General features: G+C 42.1%; 1 protein-coding gene across 1 annotated transcript in view; it reads left to right on the top strand.

Annotated features, from left to right (window-relative positions):
* PAPPA2 (pappalysin 2) overlaps positions 1–24,647 on the top strand; it is a gene marked incomplete at both ends in the record, with an annotated part of 252,769 nt that overhangs the window by 106,670 nt on the left and 121,452 nt on the right. The window contains 7 exons of the mRNA XM_080698352.1: positions 3,246–3,539; positions 5,770–5,962; positions 10,158–10,279; positions 11,950–12,439; positions 15,580–15,708; positions 18,021–18,112; positions 22,947–23,140. Coding sequence (XP_080554478.1) covers positions 3,246–3,539; positions 5,770–5,962; positions 10,158–10,279; positions 11,950–12,439; positions 15,580–15,708; positions 18,021–18,112; positions 22,947–23,140 — 1,514 coding nt within the window. The remainder of the gene's footprint in view (positions 1–3,245; positions 3,540–5,769; positions 5,963–10,157; positions 10,280–11,949; positions 12,440–15,579; positions 15,709–18,020; positions 18,113–22,946; positions 23,141–24,647) is intronic.

Here is a 24,647-nt window from a genome sequence, read left to right as displayed (position 1 = left end):
AAGTGAGTTACTGAAAGCTGGTTGTAAATCTATTACAGAATATTCCTAAATTTGGACAGATCTCATTTTGATCTGAGAAATAAATTTCTACACATTGACAAGAAGCCCAGTACCATGATGGCCCCTCTGTATTTCCTTGAGTCCCCAGAGCCATGCTCTGGGTCATCCCTCCTTCCTCACCATATGCGGCTTTGATCTTAAGCATTCGACAGCCTTGATCTTAAGCTTTCTTTCTGTCTATCTGTAATTACTTTCCCCACGACTGGGCTGGCCTACCTATAGGATGAAGGAACATTTGATGTCTGTTCCAAGGTAAGAAACACAGGTAAAAACTTCTCTTCAGGTTTGTCTTCACCTTTGGTAGTGCTTTTTGAATGGAGTCTTGTGAACTCCATATTCCAGGAACGTCAAAATGTAATCTGCCTCAAACACAGAGATTCTGTGTTCAAATAAGTCTGGCAGTTTTGTTTAACTTTGACTTTTAACTTTAACTTTTCGACAAAAGTAATCTACCTCAAACAAATGTAATCTACCTCAAATACTTTTTCAGCTTGGTTTAACCATTTGCTTTTCAACAAAAGTTTCAGGGCTTTCATCTAAAAATTCTTATAGATACTGAATGTCCAGGTGCCTATGAAGTGCTGAATTTTTATCAAGTATATTTCACTAGTGATGACTTTTTTTTTTTTCTGACAGTATCACCCAGGATCAGACTTTATGAACCCAATTTGGGAAACACTAATCACTGTGAATACTTAAATATTACTAGTGGATTATAGCATTTTGAAGCCCGATTTCTGGTAGAATAGTTTATAAATACAAAGCTTAATTAGAGCTAGGCAGGGAAGAAAGGAGAGGAGGGAGATTAAGTGTAGATGGAGAGAAGGAGTTGAGCTAGAAGGGTGAAGAGGAGGCACTGGCCAGGCAACTGGGAGCCAGTAGAAAATCATTCTCAGAGACGATCTGCGCGGACGTGAGGGTCAGTGGCGCAGCTGTGGAACCCGAGGCACGATAGTGTGTAAACCTCAACAGTGATTGTCACTGCCTTGGCGAGACACAGAGTGGTCGGCGTCTTGCAAAGTGGGAATATTCTGTTTCACCAGGTTCCTTCAAATACTGGGCACTGGAGTTGTTATTGAACCAGAACCATCTTCAAGTTTCTTTGACCCTGTGTTGATAAAATAACAATAATGCACAAATGAAAGAAATATGCATAGCATAACCTCCTAAAAAGGAAGCTTAGTCGGGCGTGGTGGCACACACTTGGAATCCCAGTACTTGGGAGGATCACAGGTTCTCAGCCAGCTTCAGCTACTTAGTGAGGCCCTCTGCAGCTTAGTGAGACTTTGTTTCAAAACTAAAGAATAAAAAATAGGGCTGGAGGTGTAGCTAGGAGGTAGAATGCCTCTGGGTTCAACCCCCAGTACTGCAAAAATAAGTTAATAAATAAACAAGTAGGATAATGTAAGCAAATAAGTGTGTGTGTGTGTGTGTGTGTGTGTGTGTGTGTGTGTGTGTGTTACTGTGGTTAGAACCCAGGGCATTCTACCTCCAAGCTATATACCCAACCCTATTTTTTTTTATTCTTTATTTCGAGACAGGGTCTCACTGAGTTGCAAAGGGCCTCACTAAGGAGCTGAGGCATGGTGGTGCATGCTAATAATCCCAGCAAATAAGAATTTTGATGAAGTGGTAGACATGATAAGCACAGGATGTACTATCTGGCTATGAGTGTAGATGCATAAGTAGACACTGTGTCTCCAAAGATATTAGGCACAGCTTGGTTATGGTCAGCATGTCTAAAACTTGTATTTAGAAACTTCCCTTTGCAGCAACATAGTTACCAGAAAGGCAAATGAGCTACTCATTAGATAGAACCTGCCATCCCTGCAACAGATACCCTGTGATTTCTTCCTGCCCAGCAGTCAGTGTATACAGTTGTCTACGGACATTGCATGGGACTCAGTAACCAGGCAAAGATCATGGTATAGAATATGTTAAGAGCAATTCAGGGCTGTTCTTCTGGAAGGCCTCTATTCTCAGGAGACTACTGGCATAGGGATGACTCTGTTGTAAGCAATCAACCAAGGCCAGGAAGCTAATAATAGACTGGGACCCAAAGGCAGGGCCAGCCTGGGAATACAGCCAAGGGTGACTTTGAGCCCCTCAGAGTTGATCCAGGCCTGTTGATATTCTGTGCTTCAGGTCCCAGAGAGGAGACTCAGCCCAATCTTGACCATTTTGAGGGCTAAAGAAAAACAAGCAGTCAAAACCAGTGGTTTTACCATGGGAGAGGAGGAGGAAGCAGGGACTGGGGTTTCACTGAGATAGATAGATACATGATCGGACACTCAGAGGTCTTTGTCCTTTTCTTTTGTAAGGTAACAGCGACACATTATGTCTTTCATCTAAGCTTGATTAAACGTGACATCTCTTCTCTGAGATGTCTCCCTTAGTGTCCTTGTGGAGGTTTGGGGAGAATGAGTGTGGGGCATATTCCTGTAGTGGCCATGACGCTCTAAATTTTAGGATAGTTTGGTGGTAGTAAGAGTTGACTTTTGTCTCACTCGTTTTTAGCTCCTTGAATAGGGGTAGTGAATCCAGAAGTGGTACACTTAGCTGTCATTTTCTAAATCCCATAAATTCCAAACACTTAAAAAAAAAACAGATGATAGTGTTATCATCTCCACTTTGTACATAGCAAGATCAAGTTCTAGAGGCCAGAGAGACATTCAGATCCTTAAAGCTGGTGTGCAGAGGTGCCAGGTATCAACCCCACATATTCTTGTTTCCAACCCCATATACTGTCACCTAGACCAATGACTACCTGGAAATTTTTTTAAAAAAATTATGATGCATGAACTCTTATCTTCAAATATTCAGATTGTTTTTTATTGGGGGCAGTATTTGGGCCTCTGAATATTTTTTACTCACCCAGGTGATTTGAAGATGTGGCTAGAGCTGAGAACCCAGGCTTGTTTTCTGGTTGTTTTGTTCATTCTCAAAGCTCTGGTCTCTAGGAATACACTTGCCCAATATAGGGTTAAAGCCATGTTTATCGGTAAGTTCCAAGGGTGTTGGGGGCAATACATAAGAGCAGTCATTGGATATCATTGGAAGATATAAAGTGTCTCCGTAGAGGCCAAAGTGGGCTGTTTGATGTTTATCAGAAGACATAATTAAGGACTGGAAGACTGTCATTCATTCTATACTCAGAGAGATGTTTTCCAAACCTCCCTTTATAGGTGGTGTTGTCCTCAACCCTGCCTATTATGGCATGCCTGGTCACACCAACATCATGATCCATGAAGTGGGACACGTCCTGGGACTCTACCATGTCTTCAAAGGAGTCAGTGAAAGAGAATCCTGTGATGATCCCTGCAGGGAGACAGTGCCGTCCATGGAGACGGGAGATCTCTGTGCTGACACAGCCCCCACTCCCAAGAGTAAGCTGTGCCAGGACCCAGAGCCGGCCAACGACACCTGTGGCTTCAGCCACTTCCCAGGGGCTCCGTTCACCAACTACATGAGCTATACAGGTATCACCACAGACTTCATGCTTTTCTTTTTCTGGCAGGGTGGAGGTTGGGGAGCTAAAGAGATTACTGAGTGGTCATCATGTCAGAGTGCCCTTATCATTGTATCATAGCCAGCAATCTCACTGCTATAGTCCAAAGACCTGAACACAGAACTTAGAGGAAGGAAGATTTATTTGCTCACAGTTTCCTTGGGGATCTGGGGTCCAGTCCATGTGAGGCAGGGATGGCAGACCACAGGGCATGGTGGGGCAAGCAGAGAGAGGGAGAGCACATGTGCTGTGATCCTCACATTATGGAAGTTGGAAGCAAGATAGATAGGGGGGGGAGAGAATATATGATCGCCAATCTGCACACCCAGGGGCCTCTCCTTAGCAACATGGCTCCAACATGGCTGACTTATTTCTGTGAGGGGTAGAGGGGCATTCTAAACCCACACGATGCACACACTTGTATATGTCTCCCAGAGAAGCTCATGTGTTAGGACGGCACCTGTCCTCGCCCCTCTGCTCTTATGTTCTCCGCTTCCTGGCCTCCAGGATGTGAGGGTGGCTTTTCCTCTTCTTCTGTGCCCTCAAGTGTGGCCCCTGAACTCCCTGCCTTGGAGCTGGATGGTCATGGACTGACCTCCGAAAGTGGGAGCCTCAAGTAAACCTTTCTTCTTCTATGCTGTGCTCGTCAGGTAATTTGGTCACAGCATCAAAGAAGCTGACTCAAGCATGAGATTTTTTTTTGTTTCTTTTTTTTTTTTTAAATTGAAGAAATACTGAAATATTAAGGGCCCTTGTTGACTGAATTTTTTTTTCACTAGAATTTTTTAAGCACACTTCTTTCTTGGATAGTAAAAATGGGACAAAGCCAGAAACCATCTTGAGATTGATTCAACTTCTAGAGCTTGGTGATTCTTGCTCGTATTCTCAGGGTTTCACTCTAAAGAGAGAGGTCTGTGGTGATGGGTGGAAGAGGTTTCTGGTCAACTTGGCTCTTTGCATTATTTTGCAATAAAGGGTGATTTGGTTAAAAATCAGGATTCCGTTCCTTTTATCCTATTAAAAAGTAGATTCTCTTCTTCCAGTCTTGGGCACACACTGATTCTCTGTTCCAAGTGGTAACTCTCATATTAAATGGTGTCTTCTTAGCCCTAGGAACATCGTGTCCTTTCTTATTTCAACGCTTGGATTTTTCTTCTTTCCTCTCTCTCACACCTTTATTTTCTGGCAAAATAATAATAACAATAAATAATAATAATAACAACAACCAGTCTCCTGACGGTGGACTTAACTGCATTTTTAGAATTGAAGACTAATTTGAGGACCTACTCCATTGGTGAAAGAAGACAATATTTTGAACTCCAGGTGCTTATTCCTAAAGTATCTCCCAAAGGATTAACCACCTTTGAAGGGAAGAAAGTGCGTGAGGGGCCCTCTCTCCCTGTTCCCTATCAAGATTTTTCTACCCATGTTTCACTGTAGTGAATAATTCCTTAGCACCTGCCCCTCTGCCTTCCCTAGCAGAGACACAGGAGCCAGGGGAAGAGACTGGATTATGTGGAACAAAGGCTAGGATCCTTTAGTTACTGCCTTTGAGGTGGTGGGCAGAGAAACATTTCAGAAGCAGGACAGAGTCATAGTTGACTAGTGTGTTTTAAATGGAAAGGCTCCTGGCACAAAGATAACTCCAACTCTATAAAAAAATGGAGCTAATAGAGAGAGTTTGCTGACTCTAGAAGCAAGACAGGGCCACATTCCCACTGGCTGATTCCTTGACATTTTGGCTTTCTCTCTCTTGAGCATTTCCACTGATAATTCACTAACGTTGCCATCATCACTGAGCAATAAAGCAGGTGTCTGCAACACCCAAAGTTCCCAAGTGGAAAGGCCCTCTGCTCACACACTGCCATCTTGTGGTTTGCTGGGTAAGCAGCCATCAGCTCAGAGGCCCTGGTGCTCCAGGGACTCCATGAGTCTCACCCTGGGCCTGCCCAACATTCAGGTATCAGCCTTGCTTTTGAGATAAGCAAGTGTTCGCATGTCTCTGCTCTCTCTTTCCCACTTCCAGCTTAGATTCTTCCCGGAATAGAATGTACTACTTCTTTCAACAAGTGTCGTCTGAGCTCAATGAAAACAAGATGTTGGGTCGGGTGCTGGCAACAGCCCAGAACAGGCAGGATTCATCCCAGCCTCGGTGGACTCTGCAGGTTGAAAACTCCTCGATGTTTCCTTTGTTCCCACAGATGACGACTGTACAGACAGCTTCACCCCTAACCAAGTGGCCCGGATGCATTGCTATCTGGACCTCGTCTATCAGCAGTGGAGTGAGAGCAGAAAGCCCACCCCCATCCCCATCCCACCCATGGTCATCGGGCAGACCCACCAGTCCCTCACCATTCACTGGCTGCCTCCTATCAGTGGAGTTGTATATGACAGGTGAGACAGTGCTCAACAGAGGTGAGCCGGCACATTTTCTTTGCAGCATTTTGTATGAGGGGGAGAATGTGAAGCGAGAGGATCCCCATTTGGGACTACGCACTTGAGTATCCTGGCTCAGAGCCACCTCTCTCAGCCTGCCGCATTCCAGCTCTGTCGCAGAGCACATCCATACAGGGTCCTCTTGCAGGAGCCAGCAGCACATTATTTGCTCTCCCTCTTCAGAAGGGGCCAGAGAGCTTGGCCAGCGTGATGAACACACACCAGAAGAATCGAGAGGACTTGGACAGCTGTTCTTGGACAGCTGCTCCGCTGCGGTGGAAGGATGGAGCAGGAGCTCGCTACCTGCACAGTGGTTTGAGGAGGGGGTAAGGCCTGTGCCTCCAACAGAGGCAGGGGGTGAGTGGAAGTGTACAGAATGCTGTACAAGCTGTGCACCCGGGCGACTGACTTACACCAGCATCTCTCATATCACCTCTGCCTCCTACTGCGCCCTGCACCAACTCCCACTCTCATGGCCCCTAACTTATGGGACTGTTAGTACCTGTTCATTTTCCTATTAGTTTCACTAAGTTGGTGATGATTACAGGTGGGGCAGGACTGGTTCTGTAGCTTCATCCCTTGATCTGTCATAATAGACACCCAATACATGCTTATTGTGGAAAAACATAATACCTAAAACTAACTTTCATTCTTCCTTTGCATATTGGTATAAATGAATGTCAGGGATATTTTTTTAAAGCAGAAAAATCTAGAGAAAAAAATTCATGGTGTCTTATCAGGCAGCGGGAGAATGTGGTTTAACTGATAAAAGACCAGAACCTTATCTGTGACCTATGCAGACCCACCTCTTTCCAATCATACCATCATCTTCCAAATACAAAAGTTGCTGGTATCTAGTTGGTGCTCCTATATTGAAGCGTTGTGCTAGGTGCCATACTGCACTCATCTGCAGGCAGTCCTTGTAGTAGGTACAGCCCTGATAAATGAGTGAGACATCTGAAGACAGGGAGCACAGAAGGCTGCCTCAAGGCCCCACCTCTAACTAGAGGTGGCTTAGGGAAATTCACTGCAAATTCAGAAGTGAGGTCTATGGAATAGGTGATTGCTCTGAACTTAGAGCTTTCCTGTTTAGCAGGTAGATGGCTTCTCTTCTTTGTGCCAGGCTTCCTTTCTGGGCATCAGGGTCCAGTTAAGGAGCTGGATGTCCCTGGAGCGCGTCTTCACACCTTTGGGCTTCACAGAAAGTGTAAGTGGAGAGATGAGGGTAGGTGAAAGCGGGTGAATTCCTTTACCAAGCGCTGGGATCCCGATGCTCTCCTCCAGCCTTGCCCCAGGCTTGAGGCATGACCTCACTGCCGTCCATGCAAACTCTCATGGGCTTCGTCTGGCCACTCAGCACACATCTACGCGATGTGTATAAGAATCGTCTTCCTGCAAATGTGACCCTGTGCAGCTTGGGCTGGATTGCTGAACAGTGAGTCCTCTGCGGGTACGTGCAAGCTGGAGTTTTACATCAGTTTATGTAACACATGTAAACAATTTAATCTTTCAATTCTCTCTCTGGGACAAATGTTACGATAAAGCAGACATCAGAACTGGCTTGTTGAGAGTCTGTTGGCCGCAGAGGCAGCAATTTGCTTCCTTCTCTCTGCTAGGTGGGCTAGCGTTGAGGCCTTCCAACATGTGTGTTGGGAGACCTACGTCACATTCCCAGGATTTGTGTCATGTTCTGTTTACTCCACCCCAGTAGGTATTTGGAATCCTTATGTCAGAAAGGAGCCCTGGCTACACACCAGGCAGCAGCCACTGGAGGGCCAAGAGCCTCAGGGATCTGTGGTTTGGAAGCGCATCCCCATTGCGACTGAGCATTGACTGGAGCCCAGGGTGGAGCTTAAGACACCTCTTAGTTGCCAAAGTACTGGACACTAGGTGATTTGGGAACTTGCTCCAAGGAATTGAGGATCTTGTGACCTTGGGCAATTTGCTTAACCTCTCTGAGCCTAAATTGTGTCATTTGTGAACACAGGATTATTACAGGGATTAGAGGAGAAAAGCAGGGAGGGCTCCAGAGGGAAACACAAAATAAATGTTGTATGCTTGTATTTCTGTCGCTATGAATTTGCTATGATGTCTAATTACAATGCACCAACTAAATATTAACTGACTAATTTAATTAAAAATAAATAAATGTTTAAGTAAAAATATGTTCCTTCCTGGAATGGCAGAGCCCTTTCAAAGTATGATTGATCTTTACCAACTTTCCAAATAAAGTGAAAAAAATGCCCATACATATACACATATGTTTACACAATCGTTTGCAATTATAATTAAATATGTGGATCTTGGTATATGGTTCTAGTAAAGTAAAAGCAAATTTGGATGAAAGATCTGATCCATTTCACTGGACTGATTCATATTCAATCTGTGCTATAGTTCGGTAAAAGATGAGAATTTGAGAGTACTTCTAAGAAGGCCTGATGCTTATTGTCGATTTTTTAATCCAATGCCTATCTTTCTGATTGCTGAAATGTTTACAATTGAGTATAGAGGCTAAGACATTTATGATTAAACTGAAGGAAATAAATAATTTGAAAGGAAGAAAAGAGACTTAGAGAAGATAGGTTGAAGTTTTTGTTGATTAAAATGTTTTTATAAGGAAAAGAAAAAGAACTTATGAAAATCATATGTGATTCAAGGCCAGGCATGGGGTGCTTTCTAAATGGGAGCTGCCATCATAATTATCACCGTTATTTCACAATTCTACTTTTCTGGTATAAGATAGTCTATACTGTTAGTATGCTAACTATACCAATATACTTTATTGATAATATAAGTATACTAGCTCTATGAATCAGAAGTATTCCTGCCTTTATGTTTACCTTTCAGATGTGTTGTTCACAACTGGGCTTCTAAAAACATTATTAATATGAGTCATAAGCCTTTACCAAGTGACTTCTACTTGTTATACGGCTATTATTAGCTTGACCTATTGTGGATACCCCAAATATGGTGGTCAAAAAGCTCATCATAGACTGTATTGATCATTTTATAGACATCCATAAAACAAGCATTCTCAGGGACTGCTGAGTCCAGTTCCTGCACTGACTCTGGGGATAGAAAGAGAACAGAGTAGGCCTGGACCTGCTCACAGGCAAAGGCGAGGAAAGGGTATGAATGGGGATTCCTGACACCACGTAGCAATGTCCTACAAGGAGCCAGCAGCAGGTGCATCTGATGCTCAGAGGGAGTTCAGGCCCTCAGAGGCGGCAGGTGAAGCACCACTAAAAAGCTTGCACTTGACGGGTCTACAAAGTGGTGTTTGCTAAACAGAGATGCTTGGAGAGGCCATTTGGCAGCAAGAGGACAGCAGGTTTCATGGCTTTCTGCAAAGGGCACAGTGTACTGGTAGAATGATGATACATTCATTGTGACGGAGATAAAAAACTTATGAGGGAACCGAGGAAAGGAGGCTGGGGCTAGCTTGAGATGGACCTTGGGTCCTGGTGAGGAATTTGGTTATGTCCCTGTCAGTGATGGTGAGCCAAGGGACATTGCATTTCATGTGTCTTTTACCTATGTAATTAAAAGTAGAGGGTTTAAAACATAAGGACCCATATAACTGATAAGTTTACTCTGAAATTCTTGCCTGCCTTAGTGGGAGCAGTGCAAGGGCTCTTTAATGACTCTCTGGGAGTCACTGTGGAACGCTGTGTCTTATTCAGATTGTAATTATTTTGTGTTTAATGTTGCTAGGAAAGAAGCTGCCCACTTCCATCTCCACAGACCTCCTTTGTGAATTTTATTTGTGTGTGCGTGATAAAAGGAGTTGAACCCAGAGTTGTTCTACACTGAGCTCCATCCCCAGGTCTCTGTTTTTAAATTTGAGGCAGAGTCTTGCTAAGCTGCCCGTGCTGGCTTTGAACTTGCCATTCTCTCGAACCTCCTGAGTAGCTGAGATTACAGGCCTGTGGCACTGTGCCCTTTATGAATTAAAATTTTCTCCTTTGTTTTCATGTCACGGTGAGTTTTGCAAATACAAAATCTATGCAAGAAGGAAATAAGTAAAGAAATAACTATTTCCATTTCTCAGGGCTTAATGCCCAATAGCACCCTTTCCCCTAAAGTCTTTCTAATCCCCCAATTCCCGTTCATCTGTTGAACACTGGAATGGTCATCTAATTCTCCTTTCTAGGGCCCTGGGCAGTGTGTGTGGTGCCTGCACTGAAGAGGGGACCTTCCGTCAGTACGTGCACAGGGCTTCCTCCCGGAGGGTGTGTGACTCCTCAGGTTACTGGACCCCAGAGGAGGCTGTGGGTAAAGTACTATGACCTTTTTATTTCTCTCTTGAAGGCCACTGAGAATGGGAATGGAGGTAAAGGATGGAGTAGTGGCCTGGTGGAGACCACACTGCACATGTGCACATGCGCATGTGCACACTTGTGTGAGTGTGTGTGTGTGTGTGTGTGTGTGTGTGTGTGTGTGTGTTGTTGCTGGATATCTCCAGGGACTTGGAATGGCTGCCTGGTGCATCTGTGTACCAAATGTCTCATCTGTACAAGGTGTGGAGGCTCCATGGTTGTGACCAAGCCGAGATCATCATACAGCAGAGAGGAATCAAGGAGTCCTCTGAACTCTGGAGGACTTCGGGATGGCACAAAGGCCAGAAGGGTTACATATGCCTCCTTGTCCCTGGAGCAGCTTCGTCACAGGGGTGTAAGCTGATCTACTCCTCCATATCAGGAGAATAACAGAACACACTGCAGGGAACACAGGCTGGCTGAGCAGGCTGGGTGGGGGCAGGGTGGACTAGGTGTCCACCCTGATCGTTCTCATCTCTGCTATTTTATGAGTCTATTAATCACTGGTACTGGTTGTGCTTTGGATATGATCTAAGCTCTGTGAGAGGAAAGATGTTTTTCGTTATGTCTTTCCTGTCCCTCCTCCAACTTCTCTAACAGTCAACTCACTCACGTATGTATCTCAGGGCCACAAGGCAGATTTCAGCATGACTCCTCCTAGCTCTGATCCAGAGCGTGCTTTGATGTGACTTTGAGCTGCTCTGGATGAACGGCCTCGGTTCTTCTCATCGTCAGCGCTTACCTAAGCATCATCTCAGCCTTTGCTTCCCCCCTAATGATCAGTGAGGAAAAAAACACTCAAATGTGTTAGATTGAGGATCAGAAAACTGTGCCTGCCTCAGCCACACGGCTCCTGGGATGATGCCACTTGGCACCTAACTCTGCTGATCTCCAATTCAACACTTTCTTTTCAATTCCCTTTATGTGATAAAACAAAACCACTTCATATGAATTTTTTCCACAGAGCTGACTTTAATATATTTGTGATCTTTTATTTTCCCCATTACATTTTGCTTGTTATAGAAGCTCCAGTTTTCCCCTTATTTATACATGTTTCTGTTTTCTGCCTGTGATTTCCTCCCTGTAGTGACCTCTCCACTCATACACATCTGAACTGTAAGGAAGATAGCAGCCTCTGGGTTGGAAGTCTGGCCCACAGCCAAGGTGTTGGGGTGCCATGGTGGGATGTTAGGGGTTGGGAGAAGTTTTGTGAAAAGCACTACAGAGGATAGTGACAGCCTGAGGTCAACACTGGCCTTCAGAAGCATTGATCTATCATCAGTTACTATGAAGTATGCATATATAATTCTCCTCTGCTCCATGGTTCTCTGAGGACATGCATTAACTTCTCTGCATGGGGCCCATGGATCTGGTGGCCCCTTTCCCAGTAGCCTGCTGGGTTCTCTTGTGAAAGGGCACCACGTCCAGTGATAAGGGGCATCACACTTTTTATTTGTATGCTTTGTCCTTAGTAGAACTTGAGACATAACCCACTAAGCTGACTCCCATCTGTAGGAATAGCAAACTCCTCCCTCCTTCATTCTCCATCCTGGCCACTGATATGGACTGTTCGTTTTGATATTTTTAATGGTGGTTCCTGATGTGTCTGTCTGCTCATCTTCCCAGGGCCTCCTGATGTGGATCAGCCCTGTGAGCCTAGCCTGCAGGCCTGGAGTCCTGAGCTCCACCTGTACCACATGAACATGACGGTGCCATGCCCTGCGGAAGGCTGCAGCCTGGAGCTGCTCTTCCAGCATCCCGTGCAAGCGGATACCCTTACCCTCTGGGTCACTTACCTCTCCACCAGCTCCTCCCAGGCACTCTTTGACACAGAGATCTTGCTGGAAAACCAGAAGTCTGTGCACCTGGGCCCCTTAGACACCTTCTGCGACACCCCGCTCACCATCAAGCTGCACGTGGATGGGAAGGTCACAGGGGTGAAAGTCTACACCTTTGATGAGCGGATGGAAATTGATGCAGCCCTCCTGACTTCTCAGCCCCGTAGTCCCCTGTGCTCTGGCTGCAGACCTGTGAAGTACCAGGTTCTCCGGGATCCCCCTTTTGCCAGTGGCTTACCCATGGTGGTGACAGACCCTCGCAGGAAGTTCATGGACACGTGAGTTGGCAGTGAGGCCTTCCAAAGCCTGGGGATCCCCGGGGTCTTGGGGGGTACTTAATTTCCTCTATTTTTTTGTTTCAATGTTCTGGTATTCCCAGAGTTGGAGAAATGTTTAGACTCTCAAAGAGGATCTTATTCTAAAGTGGCATGTCTGATATGAAGTTAACCATTTCCCAGAAAGGGCCGAGCAGGTGTTCTGAGTGCTGATGTCATAATTCTCATTATAGAAACAAGCTTAATGGCTGAGGTCTTTCAGCTGGACGGACTGTAATTGAGGAGGATAAGTTTCTCAGAAAAAGAGTCTTCTGTCTGATGACAATTTACTTTCTGATTTCCTGCTGTAGCTTTGTAACAATCTGTCATGGTTCCTACAACATGCAAAAGTTACACTCGACTCTTCCATTGCTAAGCAGACAGATCACAGGCTACCTTCTTCCCCCTTTCTTGTTTCTCCCTCCCCCTCCTTTTTCTCTGCTCTTCCAAGTCTCCTTTCTCTTTTATCCGTTCCTTTCCTCAACATCATTATTGTCATTCTTCTCTTTCTTCCTACTTTTCCTCCACCACCTTCTCTTCTCCTTCCTTTCCTCCTCCTCCTCCTCCTCCTCCTCCTCCTCCTCCTCCATCTTCTTCTTCTTCTTCTTCTTCTTCTTCTTCTTCTTCTTCTTCTTCTTCTTCTTCTTCTTCTTCTTTTCTCTCTCTCTCTCTCTCTCTCTCTCTCTCTCTCTCTCTCTCTCCCTCTCTCTCCCTCTCTCTCCCTCTCTCTCCTCTCTCTCTCTCCTCTCTCCCCCTATTCAGTGAGTTCTGCTGCATTCCTGACACAATAAGAATTCAGTGCTGGAGACACAAACCAAGATAAGGTGATTTCTTACAAAGAATTTAGTTTCTGCACTGGGAGGCTGGTATCTCCAAAGACTAATTCCCTTCTGTCTCATAAATTTCCCCTGAGACTGCCCTAAGGGCAGAACAAGGGTAAAACAAAGTTTTATCAGAAATGCTGTATCAGTTTGTTTTTGCTGCATAAGAAACCATCACAAAATGTAGTGGGTTAAAACAACAAACATGACTTCTCTTGATTCTCCGGGTGGGCTGGGTGTTCTTGTCTGGACTGGCTTGGCCGGAGCCAGATGGCCTGGGATGACCTCATGCACATATTGGAAGCCTCAGCTGGGACAGCTGGCATGGCGGGAAGATGAGGGCCTCTTCCCCCTGGCCTCTAGAGCCCTAGCCTGGGCTGTTTCTTCTGGTGGTGGAAAGGTTCCCAGAATCAGGGAGGGCAAGCCCACGTTCCCCACACTTTCAGATCTCTGCTCTCTTTCACTCAAGATAATGTTCCACTAGCCCAAGCAAGTCACACACACAATTTCAGATTCAGAGGGTGGTGAAATAGATGCTTCCTTTTGATGGGGAAAGTTGTAGTCATCTCAGGAAGGGGCACATTCTGGATGGGAGGGGCATTCAGTCATTTATTGAAACAACAAAATGAAAGAAAAAATGTTCACCTTGAGTTCCAGTATAGTTCTCTTTTCATGTTTACTCTCTTAATTAAAACTAGATGGTGTGAGAATGATCAAATAGCTGATACAAAAGGGAAGATAGAACACAGGATAGATTTTTTTGAAAAATATATTATTTTTAAGTTTCTCTAATAGGGCAGCTAATGTGACTTTTTATTTAATTGCACACACATATAAATATTTGAGGCCAATAGTACCCTATTTTATAGACAGAAAATTGAAGCTTATCTTTAATTTGGTTGGCTAGTAAATAACAGACTCAGGATTAAAATCAAATTTTCCAATTGAATCTCATTTTCCTCCTCTTTCTTCAGCAATACACTGCCTTTTACAATCTCAGAGCATTAAAGACTTGTTGCTAAGTTTTTTCCCCCAGGAAGAGTAAACACATGCTGGCATTTCTCTTCAGTTCTTTGCCCAGCCACAGAATGGTGTACAACTTTTACGCCTGGCTAGACAAAAAGTCCTACAGAAACCACTCTGTTAAAGGAAACCATCAGCGTCAATTGAGATATGAGATAGGTTTTGCTTTAGTAAATCTCTGGCACTATCATGAGGGGACTGCTTCCTCCCTAAAGGAAAACTAATCTGGAAATTTAAAAGTCTTTAATATTTTGGGGTTTTTTTTTTGTATTAACATGCCCCAAGGCCAGTAGAGAGGGCTTTAAAGACATTTTGAAACCTCAAAGCATTTTCTGCTTGCTGGCTACATCAGGTGAGGGAGGTGACACTTTGTGGTTGAGTAAACGTGTGTTAAGAAAATGAGGATTTGGGCAGATTTGTGGTGGCTACTGATAGCAGCCCAAACAATTCTTTGCGATCCCTTCCTCCCATGTAAGTCCTGTTGTTGTTTTACTTTGGTCGTAGTTTTCCAATCCCGGCAAACACTGGACAGAATTAAGCTGAGGGCAGATTTTCTTTGACAGCAGCAACTCCCCTCAAGAGCCCTTTTCCCTTCCAAATGTCTCTCACACTTTCTAAGTGATCAGTCCACTTGGGTTCTAGAGTCTGATAAACCTCCTGCACCTATTATGTTATGTGGTGCAGCTCCATTCTGGGTATATGGAGGCAGAAAGCAATGGAGTTCATTTCTAACTATGAATTGTTTTTTTTTTTTTTTGCATTCCCTGAATGGCGAGGGGAGGTGTTCTTACGTCCTTCTATGAGAAGTTGCTCTTACCCCTGATGATTTAGTCTCATTAAGACAGGTTTCTTCAGAGATAAGAAAATCAAGATCTATAGACTCAGGACTCTGACCTCATCTTAAGTTGCTCTTATTACTTTGAAGTTATAGAACCCTGTATTTCAATAGCTGTCCTGTTTTAATTTGGTTGAGACACACTCAACATACCATTCTCCTAGGTTGTCTAGGAACTATTATATTTAGTGTTAATTAAGCACCCTCTTAAGGGCACTTCTACTCTATGAAACATAAGGGGAATACAGAGATAAATACGGTTTCAAGCATAGTGGCTTTGTAAGACTGTGCTCTAATCTTTGTGTCAGACAATGCATCATGTTTATCATTTATGTTCCCTTAAACTACTGTATAATATTCACAAAAGACCACAGGCATACCTCACTTTGTGTATGTTGTGGTCACTAAGCCACTGGTTTCCACAGGGAGGTCATGCCTGGGCAGATGTATCAGTACCAAGTTCAAGCTGAAGCTGGAGCAGAAGTGGGAGAAGCTTCACCTCCGCTGTACCATGTTCATGGAGCTCCTTACTGCGGGGATGGGAAGGTGACAGGGTGAGTATCCTGTGTGTGGTCATGTGTGAGCTGGAATTCTCTAATGTGGCCCTCACCAAAAGACTCAGCCTTCAGTTTGAGGTTGACCTGTTTGGAAATGTAGGCGGCAAAGCATTACATGATTCGAGGATTGAATTTAAGAAATCTGGGAACTGGTATTGATCTTGAAAAGTCACTGACACTTGGACATAGTTAGAGGGACCTGTTTTATTTTGAGCCCATCCCAAAAAATTGAGATATTGGGGCTGATTTTCTGGGCGCTCCTGGAAGGCCACAGAGAAGAACCATGGTGCAATGATTCAAGGAAGAAATTTATGCAGAAGAAGGCTACTTGTTAAATAATGCTGAAAGCAGACATTTTTTGGACCAATGATTGGCCCTATACCACCAACTGGGTGTGTGATGTCACTAACCAGCTATGTGATTTCACTAACTAGTATGTGATTTGAGTAATCAACTGCTTATTTGACCCCTGAAAGTATTGAGTTTTTAGAATTCCTTACGTATTCTGGATATTTTGTGTGTGTCTGGGGATGGAACCCAGAGGCATTCGAACTCCGAGCTACATCCCCAGTCCTATTTTTTTATTCTTTATTTTGAAACAGGTCTCACTAAGTTGCAGAGGGCCTCACTAAGTAGCTGAGGCTGTCCGCGAACTGTGATCCTCTGGTCTCAGACTCCCGAATACTGGAATTACAAATGTACGTGTCCATGCCTGGCTTGTATTCTGGATATTAACCCCTTGTTAAGTGACTAGTTTGCACATATTTTCTTCCATTCTGTAGGACGCACCTTAACTCTGTTGACTGCCTCATTAGCTTTGCAGAAGCCTTTTAGTGGGATGTAGCCTGATTTGTCTATGTTACTTTCATCTCCTGTACTTTGGTGGCCTGTCCACAAAATTCATGTCTATTCCAACAATCCTGAATTATTTCCCTATGTTTTCTTCTAGTAGTTTCATATTTTCAGGCCTTATATTTAAATCTTTAATCCTTTTGGAGTTGATTTTTGTAAGTAGTTCTAATTTCATTCTTCTGCATGTGGACGTGCAATTTTCCAAGAACTTTTTGAAAGTCCTTCCTCTAATATGTGTTTTTAACACCTTTATGAAAAACCAGTTGGCTCATAGATGGCATGGGTTTACTTCTGATATTTCAATTCTGTTTCACTGGTTTATGTGTCAGTTTTTATACTAATATTGAACACCGGGGGATTCTACCTCTGAGCTACATTACACTCTCAGCTCTATTTTTTAATTTTTTATTTTGAAACAGGGCCTCACTAAGTTGCTGAGTGAGGGCCTTTCTAAGTTGCTGAAGCTGGTGATGAACTTGTAATTATACTATCTCAGCCCCCTAAATACTGGGATTACAGGCATGTACCACCATGCCTGTCGTAATGTATTTTGAAGTCAGAAGGTATAATGCCTCCTGCTTTGTTCTTTTGTATGATTGTATGATTACTTTGGTTATTAGGCTGTGTGTGTGTGTGTGTGTGTGTGTGTGTGTGTGTGTGTGTGTGTGTGTGCCATGTATGGTTTCAGATACATTTTATATTATTTTCCTAATTCATTGGTATTTCCATTCAGTTTGCATTGGATCTGTATATTACTTTGAATAGTATGGACGGTTTAACAAGATTGATTCTTCTAATCCATGAACAGAATTGTTTTTTCATTTTTTTGCTTGTGTTTTCTTTTCAGTTTATTTCATCAATGCTTTAAATTTTTTAGCCAGGTGTGGTGGTACATGCTTATAATCCCAGCATTCGGGAGACACACATATTTATTGTAGAGACCTTTCAACTATTTAGTTAAATTTATGCCTAGATGTTTTATCTTTGTGTAGCTATTATAAATGGGATTTCTATTTCAGATAATTGGCAATTAGTGTATAAATTATAGCGATGTTACCAATTTTGTAACCAATTAAAACTAATGCATTTAGCAGATTTCAAGTTAGAAATCAACTATTTCTATGACTCCATTTATCTTCGGGATTGTAGACATTCTAAGCTTAGGGCTCTACTAGAAACACTATCATGAGTCTCATGAGGAGATACTAGATCTTTCTGAGCCATGAGCTACATGACTTTCAGGAGTTTCCACAAACCCATTGGACCTGGCAACAAAAAATTTTTGTTTAAATTTTATCTATTTTAATGTCTATGTGTTTGATTTTTATTTTGTAAAATAATTTTAGCTCCTACTTTTACCCAGCTTACACTTTTTAATATATAATTTGGAACTTTTAAAAAATTACAATGATGGTAGCTAAATAAAAAAAAAATTTGTGTATGTATGTGTATTCTAGGAGCCTTGGAGAAGAGTGTGATGATGGAGACCTGTTGAATGGGGATGGATGTTCAAGGACATGTGAACTAGAGAAAGGCTTCAACTGTGCGGGTGAGTTTGGGAGTTTATGCCTAGTATTATTTCTTATTTTTAGAGGTATCTCAGTGTATTATTTTTGTGAGCTTAATATCCTAAAACATATAACTTAAAATAATAGCAATAACATTTAACATATCTATTATATGCCTGGCACTATAAATGATATCATTTAACATTTGCTGTAATTATGAGGAAAATAAACAGAGTCATAGATGTCTTAACTAACAGGCACTTTATATAGCCGGAAGTGGTAAAGTTAGTGCTCTAGAATTTCACAGTGAACCATTAGATTAAAGTGTACCTTCACTTAATGTTACCAAGGAATTTTGTGTCTTCATGCATAACAGCAATGTTATCATGTCAGATAAGTAGCTCAATCATGTGGATTCTGCATACAAATTAATGTAGGAAAATATTCTAAGCCAAAGTGAATGCAAGATAGCTCCAGGTATCTGTGCTTCAGAGATAAGTTCACAAAGGATAACAGAAAGTCATAGCATTTTTAGTCCTGGAGAATCACTGGCAATACATTATAACTAGGTAACTTTGATTCTGGGTGCACAGGGAGGCAGTCTACAACACTTTTGCCACTTCTGGTGAATACTATCAACAGGTCTCTTAGATGAGAGACCTTCATTCCCATCTGCATACACGGCAATAATTCTGTAGAGAACAACCATATTTTACTTTACACCCCAAAAAATAACAATCAAGAAATGGGCAATTGAATTGAACAGTCACTTTACAAAAGAAGGAATACAAATAGCCAGTAAATACATGAAAAAATGTTCAACATCATTAGGAATCAAGGAGATGCAAATAAAAACTGCACCGAGATCCCATCTAACCCCAATTAGAATGGCAATCATTAAAAAGTTAAAATGCTACAAAGAACATGGGGAAATTGGAACTCTTCTACAACTTTGGTGAAATTGCAAGTTAGTTCAGCCACTGTTTGAAATCAGTTTGAGATTCCTTAGAAAACTGGTAATGGATAAGACCATATGATCTGTTCATACCACTCCTGGGTATCTTTTCAAAGAGGTTAAAACCAGTAATATATGCATATGTATATATATGCATGTCTATGTTCATAGCTGCAGCACAATTCACAATAGCCAAATTATGGAACCAACCTAAGTGTCCATTAACAGGTGAATGAATTACAAAATTATGGGATATCCACACAATGGAATTCTACTGAGCAATTAAGAAGAACTTATGTCATTTGCAAGAAAATGGAAGGACCTGGAGAACATTATGTTAAGTGAGATTAGCCAGTCATAGAAAGTGGAAGGTCATATGTGTTCTCTAATATGTGGATGCTAGGGCATAATAGGAATAACAGAGGGACTCCAGTTAATGGAAGGAACTTAGTGGAGCCAGGGAGGTGGTTAAAAGGGAGGAGTGGGGGAAGAGGGAGTTTCATTGAATGAATTACTACCATCAGCTTTTTGTACATATGTGAAAATATCAGTGTCTATCTCAGTATTCTGTATGGGGCAGGAGGTACTGGGAAGGCAGTTGGGGGAGCACCAAGTTCTGTGTGTATGTATGTCACTGTCAATATGATTTACCTTGTGATGTGAGACTATAATGCACCAATAAAAGCATATTAAAAGCAAAAATGTTAAAAAACAGTAGTACATTTAAAAATACCTTAGTTTCCCTGAATCTTAAGATACAGTAGGGTATTACTATAATTATATAGACTTCATTAAGATTTCAGATACTATAAAGAACCTAGATACCCTTGTTCTCTTGAGCCAGATATGAATCATTAAATCCTAGTGTCCATCCATCCATCCATCCATCCATCCATCCATCCATTAATCATTCATTCATCCATTTAACAAACCAATGCATGTGACAGTCCATGCATTCAGTCATGGACCACTCAGTCATACCACATACTTGAGTCTGCTGAAGATCTGGCCCCTTCCTTCATGCACATGGTCAACAGTGACATCAAGTCTAACTTCACTCACTCATAGAAATCTCTTCAACCAGTTCCTGAGAAATGGGCCTTTAGCTTCTGCTTACATAATCCTAGTAGTAAAGGATGCCCTTTGAAACAGACCATTCTATTTAAAAATGGCTTCCCCTATTATAAAATTCTTCTCCCTTTTCCCAGTTTGTAAACTGAGGCTCTGAGCATCTTAGTGATTCATTGAAGGGCATATAACAATGTCTCTGCAGAACCAACCCTGGAGTTCAACTTTCCTCGTGTTCAATCAAGTGCATTTTCCTTGCTCTGAAACTACAGAGGATACATTTTTTCCTGTTTTATTTGACTAGCACTCAGATATTTCAAATGCCTCTTCATTATTCTCCTTTCCAATCCAAACATCCCCTCATGTGATTAGGTTTCCAGACCCTTTCCTATTTACCCCAACCTGGCGTGCTTTGTGTGGTCAATGCTCAGAGAGGAATCCAATACTCCAGATGTGGTCTGGCTGTGCAGTATACACGGAGCCCATTGCCTCCTCCTTCTGTGCACAAGTATTTGTTAATGCCACCTCTGGTTGCTTCATTTCTTTCTGGTAGTCACATAGTGGTCTTGTATTGAAAATAAACATACATTCCCCAAACACTGTGTCTCCCCAGAAGGGCTCAAGTCTCATTCAAGTTAGAAGCAGATTTTGCTTTGTTTCTATTGCAGTTGATCCTATAAAGTTTACTCATATTTCCTCAGGCTCCAACTCAAGTAACACTATATATAAATTATTTTAACTATACTTAAATACTAGATTTAAGGCGGTATTTAAATTATTTATTGACTCAAGTAATATATTCCACTATTAGACCTCTCTTTCAATGATAAGTTCGTTTCATGCTAAGCATATAGTTCTAGTTCATTAGTTTTCAGATTATTTGATTTGAAGAAACATTTTAAATGTATTTTAAAGTAGTTTGTTATTTTTATATAGTTTTGGAATAAAGCATAATGTCAATTTTAGTTCCACAGTAAAAAATCATATAGATAAGAAACAAGAAGCAGCAGTTATTGGGTCATGATAAGAAAACATTATATATGTGTATATATAATATGTACAATATGTATGTATAATGCATATAATAAATTAAGAAAGAGAGAGAGGAATCATTGTGGGAAAATCATTCCAAATGCACATATTCTGACTTTGGAGGAATGGTTTGAATAGGTCATAAGTTTGATGAAATTCAGGAATGGAAAGCCCCTAATAGCCTTAGAACCATGTCTCACGAACAATGACTTATCCTTGGCATGTAGAGACTTAGTTCAGAAGGGTCTTAGATGTTAGAAAATTATGAAAGGAAATAATTAATAGCTCTAGGTTGATGGGCAGCTGGCAGATTACTGAACCAGCCCCGTGAGACTGCTGTGGGGAAATAAAAACAGATGGTGAAGTGACAGTACATTTTGGTCATGATGCTACTGAATACGGGTCTTAAGTGTTGGTTTATTTTGAATCTCGATCTTATTTTAATGTTTTATTATTTTAAGCAGAGATGGGGAATGTGAATTATGCTGTTAACATTAATTTTCTCAGATTTGGGGAGAAATTGCAGCTGCCTCTCTGCTCTCCACATGGGCAGAAAGCAGGTTTCCATGTCTATACGGTCGCTGAGATTCACTTAGTAAGAGCTATGCTATGAGCAGGCAACTTCCTGTGTCTGCGAGCTTGCTTTACATCCTTAACTGTTCCCCCCAGATATTCCCTTTTTACTGAGTGCTGCCTCTGCAGGAGGCAGTATGCTGTTATCAGTCTAGTTGTGCACACCTGACTCAAACCCTGTTCCACTGCTCCTCAGTCAAAAATCTTTGGTCAAGTTACATAAACTCACTGAAACTAAGGCTTTCAGCCTAAGGAGCAAGCATACCAAAAGTGCTTCATATGATTGACCTAAACTAGACAAAAGAATACATGTGTAACCTTATAAGCCTGGAATCTTTACAGTCCAGTTTCAGGGCAGCTATGAATTCAAAGAAACACAATTCAGTGGACATACCTCTCAACTATTTTAATATTTAAAAAACTATAGCTAGGTGTGCTATCACATGCCGTAGTCCCAGGACTTGGGAGGCTGAGACAGGAGGATCACAGTTTTGAAGCCGGCCTCAACAACTTAGTGAGGCTCTCAGCAATTAGTGAGAACTAAATATTTTATTGTTTTCAAATAAAAAATAAAACAGGGCTGAGGGTATAACTTTGAAGGTAGGCTGACTCTGGGTTCAATCCCCAGCACCATACAATAAATAAATAAGTAAATAACTAAATGAATAAATAAATAAATAAAGAAGGAAGGGAGGGAGGAAGGAAGGAAGGAAAGAAGGAAGGAGGGACTGAAGATATAGTTCAGAGGTAGACTGTCCCTGGGTTCAATCCCCACTACCATGAACAATAAATAAACAAATAAACAAAAATTTTGAATCATATTCAAATACATAGGACATTATTTTATCTATTTGAACTTCCTTTCTTCTTTTTTTCTGATTTCTCTTCTATCTCTAGCTTCCCCTAAGTTTTTCACTGAACACTGTTTAAAATTTATTTCCACACTCAACTTCTAACTGCTTTTATCCTCCATGTTTTGTCCTCTCCAACCCCTACCCTTTCTTTGACTGTGTTGTGTAGGTGGATTCCAATAAACAAATGAAGAAGACTCCTTTTGGGGGGGATGTAGGAAGTGTGTGTGTGTGTGTGTGTGTGTGTGTGTGTGTGTGTGTTGTGTGGATGTTAGACTGGGTGGCAGTCACAAGATCCTCTTCAGTGGGCCAGAGAAGAAATACTGTGAATACCACCATGCTATTTTCCCCCATGAATCATAAAGAGTCTGCAGTGTTATACATGTCTCTTGGCAGGGGAGCCCAGCCTTTGCTACATAAATGAGGGAGATGGGATTTGTGAGCCGTTTGAGAAGGAAACCAGCATTGTAGACTGTGGCCTCCATACTCCTGAAGGATACTTGGATCAGTGGGCCATCCAGGCTTACTCCTCTTGGGAGGACAAGAAGAAGTGTCCTGTTTCCTTGGTCACCGGAGAACCTCATTCCATGGTAAATTTGGCCAGATGAGTTGAGTCAAGACTGGGCAACAGTACGAAGTGGTGCTCTCAGACCTTCACTTGCACTCCAGACCCTGACACTGGGCTTTGTCGTGACTGATCTCAGAACAAGATAATATTAAATGAAAAGCTTCCATATAAGCCCTGAGATCAGCCTTCACTCTTTCACCCACTTACTTCACTAGTTTTCACCTAAAAACTTTCAACTATTCATTGATTGATGCCCAGGCAGACACATGCATCTCAGTCCACAAGCACATAGATCAAAAAATATATTTGGGCTCTATGTTTGGGAGAATTTACTTTACAAGGATACAAAAAATGTAAGGGGTCATAAAGCCTGAGTTACACTACTAGACCCACTGGTATTACTACTGTTATGAGATCTTTGACAAATTCTTTTCACTTTCTGGGCTCCAATTTTCTCATATGTAAAGAAGCATGTTAATATCTTTTGCACCTAACTAAATGGCTTATTACAAGGATCAAATGATATTTAAAGTACATACTAAAGATCAAAGTATAATGTTTAAATAATCATTATTATTACTGAAGAAATTCTAGTGTTAGTACTAAAAGCAAATTCTTAGGTCTACAGTTTCCCCTGTATGACCATCTAAATAGACAGGAGATCCTCAGAGATGCTGTGCTAATGACATTTATGAATTCTAGGTGAATAGTTACAGGGGGTAAGGGCTCTTGGCTCTTTGGTACCATTCTAAATCCTTTCATTATCAAATAGACTCTTCATTCATCCTAACAATAGTCAATCCAGTCTATTCACAGAAGTGAGGGGAGCCTTCTAGGTATCGAAGTCCAGGATAAAATCATGGCACCCTAGACTTGAGGAGACTTCTCTGAGGAATCTGAGGACTGGGAAAGACTGGGGACCCAGCTCCAGGGTGTCCTAAAGGCTCCTGGAACCTTCTAGATTCCAGCTTTTCCATCCTTGGCTTGATGTTTGCTTCCTCCTGCTCCCAACATGGCTGCTATGCTTCTCCACCCATGGAGTCAGCAATTTAAGTAGGATGAAGGCAGCTAGCCCAAAGGAAATTCTTGCATTGCAGTGGAGTCTTTACCTTTTAATTGGGGAAATGGCAGCTTTACTGGAAGTTCAACACTATCAACTTCTACCCACATGGTAATGGTCAAATCTAGGCCATTTTGTTATCCTTAGTTGTAAATAACTCTGAACATTTATGAACTGGATAGCCTTGAACACTGTTGGAGTTTGTTAATAAGAAAGTAAGGGAGATAGATCTAGTTAGGCAAATGGCCTTTTCTGCCAAACTCTCTCAGCCTATTTCTGGCATCTTTAAAGTTCTGGAACCCAGTGACCGGAAGCCAGGAAAGTCGGAGATTCTGTTAGTGACAGTACCCTGAAGGGGCTTTAGTCTAGCCCGCTTGTCTTTCCCAAGTGGAGAGGGAGAAGTTTCTTGGAGTTTTGCTTCTCTGGATCCTTTACCTAGCCCAGTGCTCAGTGGCTCCTTGACTCAATA

This window comes from Muscardinus avellanarius, assembly GCF_963383645.1.
Source record: "Muscardinus avellanarius genome assembly, chromosome: 7".
Classification (NCBI taxonomy): Eukaryota; Metazoa; Chordata; class Mammalia; order Rodentia; family Gliridae; genus Muscardinus; species Muscardinus avellanarius.
Note: the sequence above shows the minus strand (reverse complement) of the source record. Positions and strands in the feature narration are given on the sequence as shown.